The 10,706-nt window shown below is 44.2% G+C and overlaps 2 protein-coding genes across 2 annotated transcripts; one reads left to right on the top strand and one right to left on the bottom strand.

Moving 5' to 3' along the window:
* Positions 1-1,814: 1,814 nt before the first annotated feature.
* LOC134127035 (olfactory receptor 2A14-like) lies at positions 1,815-2,750 on the bottom strand. The gene has a single exon (XM_062561621.1). It carries the CDS (start codon positions 2,748-2,750, stop codon positions 1,815-1,817), a length of 936 nt encoding a protein of 311 aa, XP_062417605.1.
* Positions 2,751-3,836: 1,086 nt separating this feature from the next.
* On the top strand, positions 3,837-10,468 carry LOC134127034 (olfactory receptor 4E2-like). The gene is made up of 2 exons (XM_062561620.1): positions 3,837-4,949; positions 10,294-10,468. The coding sequence occupies exons 1-2, from the start codon at positions 4,198-4,200 to the stop codon at positions 10,466-10,468; spliced, it is 927 nt and encodes a 308-aa protein (XP_062417604.1). The 5' UTR covers positions 3,837-4,197.
* The last annotated feature ends 238 nt before the right edge of the window (positions 10,469-10,706 follow it).

Genomic DNA, 10,706 nt, shown 5'->3' with positions numbered 1-10,706 from the left:
GAAACCCACCCTCAACCCTTCTGAAGAAAACAACTACAGACCGGTATCTCTTCTTCCCTTTCTGTCCAAAACGATTGAACGTGCATCTTTAACCAACTCTCCTCCTATCTCCACCGTAACAACCTCCTTGACCCCCACCAGTCAGGCTTCAAGGCCATTCCACAGAAACTGCTCTCCTCGCTGTCTCAGAGCAACTCCACGCTGCTAGAGCCGCCTCTCTCTCCTCTGTCCTCATCCTTCTCGACCTGCAGCATTCGACACAGTAAACCACCAGATCCTTATCTCCGCCCTTCAGGAACTTGGATCACAGGTTCCGCGCTCTCTCTTCTCTCATGCTACCTTGATGGCCGCACCTACCAGGTAACTTGGAGAGGATCTGTGTCGGAACCTTGTCCTCTTACTACTGGAGTTCCTCAGGGCTCCGTCCTGGGTCTGCTTCTCTTCTCAATCTACACCAACTCTCTCGGCTCCGCCATTCACTTGCATGGTTTCTCCTATCACAGCTATGCCGACGACACCCAACTAATTCTCTCCTTTCCTCATTCGGACACTCAGGTGGCGGTACGGCTCTCTGTCTGTCTGACATCTCTCAGTTGATGTCCGCTCATCACCTGAAGATCAACCCGCACAAGACTAAACTACTTCTCTTACCCAGAAAAGACTCTCCCACCCAGGACCTGACTGTTAACTTTGGTCACTCTGTGTTAACGCCCACTTTGACTGCTAAGAACCTCGGTGTGACACTTGACTCCCAACATCACAGCGACAACACGATCCTGTAGGTCCACGCTCTACAACATCAGGAGAAGATGACCTCTTCTCACTCAGAAGGCAGCGCAGGTACAGATTCAGGCTCTTGTCATTTATATAAAGGAATATATCCTATCACAGTTTGCTACATCTAGGGTACATTTGGGTTTATTCTGCTCTTCGCCAGAAAATTCTGAAGTTTGTGACCTCAAGCTCAACAGTACTTGGCTTCTGCAGTAAGACAAAGATCCAAAACCCATCAGCAGGCCCACCTCTGAATGGCTCGGAAGAAGCTAGATGAAGGTTTTTTGAAGTGGCCAAGCCAAAGTCTTGACTTTAATCTTATCGAGATACTGTCAACAAGCAGTTCAAACCTCCATTGTGGCTGAATAAAAAAACGAAAGAGAAGAATGGGTGGAAGTTCCTCCATAGCACGGCTCATGGCCGGTTATCAAAAACGCTTTGCTGGCAGTTGTTGCCGCCAAGAGATGCACAACCAGGTTTAGGTTTTGGGGAAATTACTTTTTCACATAGGGGCAAGAAGGTTTGGATATAGTTTTACCTTAGCAAATGAACTTTAAATTTAAAAAATGTCTTTGTATTTACTCATCTTTGTCTTGTATTAAAAAATGATTGATCTGAAACAGGTGTGACATATATGGAAAAAAATTAGAAACCAGGAATGAGGCTTTTTCACAGCATTGCAAATATCTACACACACATATATATATTTCATACATTTGTCTCATTCCATTTTTTGTTTCATTTGAAAAACACTGCACAACAAATATATTAATTTCTCATTTAATATAGTTATAAATTCACCAATATTTATATATATATATATATATTAGTTTGAATCAGTTACTGGACTCATTTGTGATATCAATAGAAGAAAATTAGAAAGGCCTCTTCTCACCGAGTAGTCTTTAAGCTCACCTAACGGTTTCTATGCATCAAAAATTCATTGAATTATTTTAGTTCACATGATACAATATGAAAGCAGAAACAACAGGCTACAACACTTTAGAAAAAGATGTAGACTGAAACTTTTCAGATTTTATCTATACAGTATCTCTGTAACAAGTCAATAGGACATGTTTACATGTATTTCGTATCTGTGACATTTGCAATCCAAACATGATGGGATTCAAAAGAGGCTGTATGATGAGAAAATACAGAGAGAGGACGATACGCAGCCCTCCCGGTACACTGCTCATATCAAACCTACTCTGAATGATTTCAAAGCAGCAGCCAAAGGAGAAGTTGAGCAGAGAAGCGAGGTGAGGTGAGCAGGTACTGACGGCTTTCTGTCTGGTCTGTTTAGAACCAGAGAAACAAACCTTCAGGATCCTCATGTAGGAGAAAAGGATTGGAACCAGAGGGACTAGAATGGTAAGAGCAACACCAAAAAGTCCGTAAATGTTGTTCACTTGAGTGTCAGAACACGCCAACTTAACAACCAAGTAGTTATGACAATACAAACTATTAATTATGTTTCCACAAAAATTCAAACGGATGTTTAAAGATAAAGTAATTAAAAACTTCAGAAAAGAATAAAACCATATGACGAAAATATAGATACACACCTTGTTAAATGTCATACGTGTGTTATATTGTAGAGGACAACAGATGGCAAGATATCTGTCATAAGACATGACGGCCAAGTTAGAAAACTCTATATTTGCATAAGTGTACAAACAGAAAATCTGCAGGAAGCAAAGTGGAGCAGAAACAGTATGAATGTCTGAGAGGATCTGAACCAGGAGGAATGGAAACAGCCCTGTACTACCAAACAGCTCATTTACAAACAGGCTGCAGAGGAAAAGGTACATGGGTTCATGTAAGCTTCTGTTCATGCAGATAACCACAATGACACCAATGTTGATGATGACTATGACAATGTATAACATTAAAGTTAACAGGAAATACAAATATCTTAAAGGCCCTACCTGGATGTAAGTTCCAAGAATGAAATAAATTAAAGTTGAATTTACCATCGTTCTACTTTCTACAAACAATGTGTGTTTCCCATTTTTCAACCCCATATAAAATAGAAGACATATTCCTAAATAACAAAGAATTAGATAAATTTGACTGTTAACATTGCTTCCCTACTTTCATTGAAAAACGCGAAGATGAGAACTCACCAGCAACAATATTTGCAATATACATTTTGGATTTCCTAAAAATATTTATACAACACACAGATAAATATTTGTAACACAATGTTTAGCGGACTGAATTTGCTGCTGCTCTGATATCTGCTGTTTATACCTCTTCATGTAGAGAAAGGACCTATCATCAACAGTCCCACCTACTTCATGCCATGTGACCACCAGAGATCCCTGCGACTAATCTAGTGACGTTCCTTCCTATGCAATTAATGTGGCCGAGATTATTACAATAAAATATTTTAGTGCAGTTAACCAAACTTCAGTTAGACAGGAGAGACATGGTGGTAGCTCAAGATGGAAAGAGCTTTTTGCATTGGAAGTAAAACAGGCGCGACATACAGCGGAGAACTGTGCAGAGGAAATCCTCCACATTTCAAACAGAAGGGGGATGAGTGACGAAAGCTAGCTGCTAGGCTAAAAAAAGTAGACACTCTCTGCAAAAGTGTTGATGTTGTCTGCCCCTCCGCTGGGCCTTGCGGTGGACTCCAATGTGAATACCGGCCCCAGGTCTGTTCGAGATCCTCTTCAGGAGCCCCTCCACAAACTGCTCGACCACATCTTTCTCCAGAATCTTCCGGTTGCCAGCACACTGACAGCTTTTCTTGTTCATTCAGGAAATACCTCCACGAGGAAGAGCACCATACTTTGGACCTCCCTTGAAAACAAGGGATGAAGGCCCACTCCGTCGCCGAACATCGCCAGGATGGTCTGGGGGTTTTCTTTCACTTTTACCCATATTTCATACACCACCTACTATGTAAGAGATGGAAATAACACTAGTGGACACCTATTCCTTCATAAACAGACGAATGAAGATTACTGAGTTATCAATTTACATTTTGTATTGATTGACTATTCAATATATAGGTTGATGTCTACAGCTATGGGTAATATGAGAGAAATAATTAAGACTGGTTAAACAGACCTTTGCTGCTTTGTAATATGGTAATAGCTGGTGACATCAGTTGGTGTCCTGTGGTAATGATGCAACATCAGTTCACCTGAAGAGTTATAAGAAGCAAAGAAAGAGCTTTGCTGCGATTCCAAAGTCATCAGGACTACATAGCAGATCATTGTAAGGATTCAAACATTGTCCCCAATTGTTCTGTTGTTTATGAGCTAAACATCTTATTGAATGTGTCTTTGTGCGAGGTGACAGCTTTTCTGTTCAAAGGCTCAATGATGTGTTCATGGAGTGAGTCCAGAAAAAGCCTGAAAGTAAATCTAAACTAGTTTGATCTCTTGAATTATAATGTTGTGAAACCAACGGATGATAATGATGATGTTAAACTCCACACAGGTTTCCTATTTCACTTTTGGTGCTTACTTTGATCTTGGACTCTTTAAATACTTATTGTTCATGATTAGTATGTGTTTTTATGTTGTAACTATTTGTACCAACCTGCTGCTCATTGTGGTTATCTGCATGAACAGAAGCTTACATGAACCCATGTACCTTTTCCTCTGCAGCCTGTTTGTAAATGAGCTGTTTGGTAGTACAGGGCTGTTTCCATTCCTCCTGGTTCAGATCCTCTCAGACATTCACACGGTTTCTTATTCATCTTGCTATCTGCAGATTTTCTGTTTGTACACTTATGCAAATGTGCAGTTTTATAACTTAGCCCTCATGTCTTATGACAGATATCTTGCCATCTGTTATCCATTACAATATAACACTCGCATGGCATTTAACAAGGTTATTATGCTTATTGCTCTAACGTGGTTATTCCCTCTTCTCAGTAATGTAATCATGATATCTTTACAGTTGTGTGGAAACATTATTGACAGATTGTTCTGTGACAACTTTTCTGTTGTGAAATTGGCCTGCTCTGACACGACAGCCATCAACATCTATGGACTCATGTACACTTTCATTGTATTATTTGGTCTTGCAATTCTGATTTTTTACACCTACTTGAGGATCCTCAGAGTTTCTTTATCTGGTTCCAAACAGACCAGACAGAAAGCTGTCAGCACCTGCACACCTCACCTGGCTTCTCTGCTCAACTTCTTCTTTGGGTGTTTCTTTGAAATGTAGCTTAAGCGCAAGTTCAGTCAGGAAGACAACCAGTCTCACTCTGTTCGCCTCCTTTGCAATTACTCTATCAGCTGATTGGAGGCGGGCACATTTTAGTAACCAATCAGATTCTACACACGGTTTCCTTAAGCCAATCACGTTGTCGTTGTCAATCTTTAAAAGTGTTCTCCTCTCTGTTGGCTGTCAGCTGTCATTTCAGCGTGTAGCTGAAGCGAGGCGAAGCGAAGCGAAGCAAAGCAAAGCAAAGCAAAGCAAAGCGTTCAATTAGCGGGTCCGGCACCACAGTGTTGCGGTAAAACTCCAAACTCCGATTGGACGATGATCGATTGTGGAGAAACTAAATCAATAATCTGAGCCGTCGTGCAGCCCGCCGAGGTACCGGCGTAGTAGCACTCGCCTACGAGGCGCAGCAGGAAGCAGTCATGCTAAACGTAAGAGCGCGGTACCAAGCCTCCTCTGCCCAGGTGTGAGTGGGTAAGGCTCACAGCTGGCAGACGGGCGGAGTGAATCGGAAACAGACCATTATGTTTTTATGTAACGTCATTCACCATAAGATATAATCCAAGGCACAATAAATGCATTCAGCAGAGGGTACAGAACAAGAAGCAAGAGAGTACAAATAAGTAAGAAGCCAAACTACAAGTGCTTTATTAAGAGCCAGGGCATAAACAGTCGGGTTGTTGTTAAGGGGTTACGTTAGATCTCTCTGAGGGAGCGACAAGCACCCGCTACGCGGGCTAACCGGGCGCTACGCCCCGGACGGGCTCTCCAGCTACTGCGGGACATCGAGGACGGGAATCTCCTTCATCTCCAACGCCTGGGAAACACGCAGCATTCCGTCCAGCAAGCAGCATAGCAGCATAGCAGCCTCTCAAAAGGCTAACACGCGGTAAGGCAAGTCGACGCTCCCCATCCACGTTAAACTGCTAACATAACGACACGCTCAGCTGAAGCTCCGCGATGCAAAGCTATACCCCGGTTAGCATTTATCCGGCCGTCCTCTATGTGATGCTAGCGCAGCGTCTGGTTAAGTAAAGCACTGTTTAAAGTACCGCTCCACGGTGGAGCACGTAGCTCTGGCGTTGTTTGTTGCGGTGTAATGTAATGTATACCCTGAGGGGGAGCATGAGCTAGACTCTCACAGAGCTGGGTAGCAATCTCAGCGCGAACTACGGGAGTAATCGTTCTGCCACCAGTAAAGCCAGTAAAGCTTTCAAAGTCCTCAGGCTCAGTCCACCGCATTGACTACAAGGAAGGGATCCTCTACACGACCATAGCAGAATAACGGCTTCACCTGGACTATTCTATAGGCTATGATGTAGATAATGTATATGTCGTGAACGCAAAACAAGGACCAGACTTGAGACTTTAATCAAAGCAATATGACAATGTTTATTTGTGACAGGAGTATTCAGTCCTGCAGTCATACGTGCACGGACCTGTTTCAATCTGTCTAGCAACAGCAATGAAAGGGCGCTTAATTCAATGTGCGCTCGGAATATAAAGTCTTTAAGAGCATTCTTGATTGGTTCACTTTATGACCTTCGGAGAGCCCCATTGGAGCACAGGGATGTCCATCCCTTCAGGCTCTCGGATCATCACGTCTCCTGTTGTTCATGAGTTCACTGCATACTTGAGACAGTTTGTGTGTGTGAGACATGTTAGTCTCAATATTCTGTTTTATCTACATTTGACCCTGGGAGTGCGTGCAGTTCTTTAGCAACAGGTTCACTCCATTTTAAGGATGTTTTGCGTGTGAGCCATGGTCACCCCGTCCCATGTATGGACGTGACCCTGAGAGTGTGTGCAGCCTTTTTATCAACATGTTTGTGTGATCCGGGTCATACACAGCCTCCACTCGTTATTAGTATTCAATTATTGTTCAAGTGTAATTGCAGTCTAGCGTGAGCATGCATGATTATATTTAATCCTCAACATATAGCATAAATAAATACACTACAGGACCACTAGCAATAGAATAGAATAAAATAAATAATGGTATGTCTGTATGCAGGTACATGGGTTTCAAGGCTTTCAAGCAAAAGAAGTTAATAACAACTTGGACAGGAAGCTTTCAAGGAACTCTACTTTCTCGACAGTCAACTGCGGTCTCTAGCCGTGCGGCATTGGGTTACCCAGCTCCGATGGCCTGTCAGCGACGCGTCAACCACCTGCTTTGGACATGGAACAGTCATTGCGGCAGCAAGAAATCTTCGGGTATGAGGTCCTAAAGCCTAGTTTATGGTCCTGCTTTTCAGAGAAACGCAGGGGCGTGCTTGGTTCCACCCTCTTGCGACCAATGTTCTTGCGGGATGCGATTGGTTGGCTAACATCCTTTCCATCCATCCTTTTCGCATAATACCGGCATTTTAAAGGATGCTAAGCGATTAATCAGATTGAATAGCTTCTGTCGGAAGTAATGTGGAAATAGGACCACTTATTCAACCAGTCATTGGCAAACTACAAGGACACCCATAGGGACTCTAATTCATGGCGGGAGATCTCTGCAAACGTCGGGTGGCTGGTTAAGGGGTCCGATAGTTCTGCAGGAGAACACGGGACAAATATGTCCGCGAACAGCGGAAACAAATGAACAAACAAACGGCTTTCACACACCAGACGTCGTTCTCTGGGTCGTCTTCAACAAGGGACGTTGCTCCACTGTGCTGGCAGTGAAGTTCTTTGAAGCACGTGCAGGCCCCTTTTAGGAACACTAATTGGGACGAGTCATCGACACAAGTGCGCGTAAGATGGAGCTGCATTGCAGCACCATGCAAGCTAAACTACACTCGCAGCATGTTGACGAGAGATTGCGTTAGAGTGAGAGGCTCTTTTGCCATATGCTTCATCTCAGGCGGACCTGCGTTTCCGTTCTGCTAGCAGGACATGGCGTCTTTGCAAACTGAATCTGGCAACAGGATCGGTACGGACAGAGCATGGATGGCAGGGGTTTCATATGATTAGGGTAACCGCCACAACAGCGGTTCTGATCAGCAACTTGAGACAATGCAGGCCATCGTTTTTTGGGGAGGTTCAGTCAGAGCCACAGCTGGCTAGACCATGGCCTCCTTTCTTCAGATGATTGCATTTAGTGTGACAATAGAGTGCAGCATTAATATCAACTAAGGTTAAAATTCTTTTCTTAGCTGGCTGAAATATTAGATGGTCCACTTAAGGAAGTTAGTATCTACAGTACGCAAGGCATTCGTTTAGGGGCAGCTACGTCAAACTATAAACAAAGGTATCTCCTCTTCATCCCTGCCACTAATGGGACGTTGAACTGCGGCAACCCCTACAGTCACAAACATCGAGGATGGTAAGTTGGGTTCAGGAAAGCTCTTTTCGTTGGGTGGTTGCCGATGTAGCAGTATTCCTCATGCAGGGTGCTGCAGCACTAAATGGTTCCCACAATATAGGCAGGGGATCTTCTCTCGTGTCCCTAGAAGTCCTTGCACGCCGGAGGGTTAGACTCGGTAATCTGGCTCAACTTGACAAGTTTGCAGTTCTAGGAAGTAGCAACTGCACTAGCACGTCGAATGGCAGCTGCTATCTGCTTTAGCTACTGTTAAGCATTTTAAACCCCCCCTATCTTCGCAGGTTGCGCACCGGCACTGGAGGTAGAGCTAACCTGCGTTTTCTGAGCGCTCACCCCGGGAACGAGTCACTGGCAGGTTGCGAAATGTCGCTGCAATTTCCCGTCTCCAGACTTCCTATCGCCGCCCATGCGGCTCCGGACCTGGCCCATGCTCAAAGCTCCACTAGAGGCTGTCCTACACACGCTCAATACAGATAAGGGCTAGAGCTGCAGCAGCTACCCAAGTGAGTGACAAGCTCACCGCTGACAGGGCGGTGGTCGGCGGCGGCGGCTGCTGCGTCGTTCCTCCAGCCTGACCATAACACGGTACTTGCAAGATCCCTGAAGCGGTAAAAGAACAGGCAATCATGCATATAACTGGTGGTGGTGGTGTATTCCCTTGGCAATGTGGGGAGGTCACTTCAGCGTCCCCTTACAGTGGACCGCCGTGGTTCCTTAGTGTCCCTTGGAAGAGAGGCCGTAGGGTCCCATCAGGAGGTCATCATGCAAAGTTTGTGGGCCATGTGGGTAAGACCCACCATATGCCATGATTCAAGTGAGGGCCGTATGTGTAAGTCCCAGCAAGATGTCATCTTTACTATGGAGGGGGCCGGCTGTGTAAGACCCAGCAGATGACATCAGTCAAGTGAGGGCCGTATGTGTAAGTCCCAGCAAGATGTCATCTTACTATGGCGGGGGCCGAATGTGTAAGACCCATCAGGTGACATCATTCTAATGAGGGCCGTATGTGTAAGTCCCAGCAAGATGTCATCGTTGCCATGTTGAGGGCCGAAGGTGTAAGTCCCAGCAAGATGACATCATCCTAAGTTTGTGGGCCGAGTGCGTAAGTCCCAGCAAGGCAACACAAGTTTCAAGGTCTGGGGCCGATTTCGTAAGACCCATCCAGGTAACCTTCTTTCTAAGTCTCAGTCTGGTAAACCCGGTGGGCGATCGGCAGTCCATTGCGACGTCCTATTCTGGGCTTTGACTCACCAGATCTCTTACCTCTGTTTTGACATCAACCCATGCAAGTTTAACTTCAGTCATGACTAACTTTTGGCGTTTGCTTAGGAATTTCACTACGGCAGTGGGTAAGGTATTTATTTATTTACTTATTCGTAGAAAATAAATGTCTTTTGGGGATTGGGCTTATTGGACCTCACTATCCCTGCCTTCGGGGATAGTACTTCGTGATGGAGTCCAATCGCCAAAGACCTTGCACAATTCATATTTTATGCTTGTGGAATAAATTATTGTATTACTATTAAACGAGTCTCTCCTGATTGAAATGTAGCTTAAGCGCAAGTTCAGTCAGGAAGACAACCAGTCTCACTCTGTTCGCCTCCTTTGCAATTACTCTATCAGCTGATTGGAGGCGGGCACATTTTAGTAACCAATCAGATTCTACACACGGTTTCCTTAAGCCAATCACGTTGTCGTTGTCAATCTTTAAAAGTGTTCTCCTCTCTGTTGGCTGTCAGCTGTCATTTCAGCGTGTAGCTGAAGCGACCCTCCTCCACCCCTGTCACCTCCAGTTGGCATCAGCGTTGTTCCTGGTTCGTCATCAGGTTGCTGCTATTGTTTACACCACCTCCACCAGTGTCTGGACTCCAGGGGGATTGGGCTTATTGGACCTCACTATCCCTGCCTTCGGGGATAGTACTTCGTGATGGAGTCCAATCGCCAAAGACCTTGCACAATTCATATTTTATGCTTGTGGAATAAATTATTGTATTACTATTAAACGAGTCTCTCCTGATTGAAATAGCGCAAGGCAGATTTGATATGAAGAGAGCACCTTTTTTTTTGCGCATCTTTTTATCTTTATACTTTCTCACTTGCCAACCTCTCTTGAATCCCTTAATGTACGGACTGAATTTGACAAAAATACGCATCATATGTAAAAGTCTTGTCTCTCCTAAAATGTAACATACTGTAGTTTATTGCCTCAGTTTCAATAACATGAAAATACCTTGTTCCTATCACTATTCAAGCAGTATTTTGCCTTCATATTTGTTTTTTGTTGATTATATATATTTTCTTAATCCTTCACTCTTTTGAAAAGCATTCTTAAAAGATGTGGCACAAACTGTCCAATAAACAAAAACAAAAGCTCAAGGTCTGGTAAGACCTCTATATAATAGATGGCCGACGGGGCGCACTGGAC

This window comes from Pungitius pungitius, chromosome 3, assembly GCF_949316345.1.
Source record: "Pungitius pungitius chromosome 3, fPunPun2.1, whole genome shotgun sequence".
In the NCBI taxonomy this organism is placed as follows: domain Eukaryota; kingdom Metazoa; phylum Chordata; class Actinopteri; order Perciformes; family Gasterosteidae; genus Pungitius; species Pungitius pungitius.
Note: the sequence above shows the minus strand (reverse complement) of the source record. Positions and strands in the feature narration are given on the sequence as shown.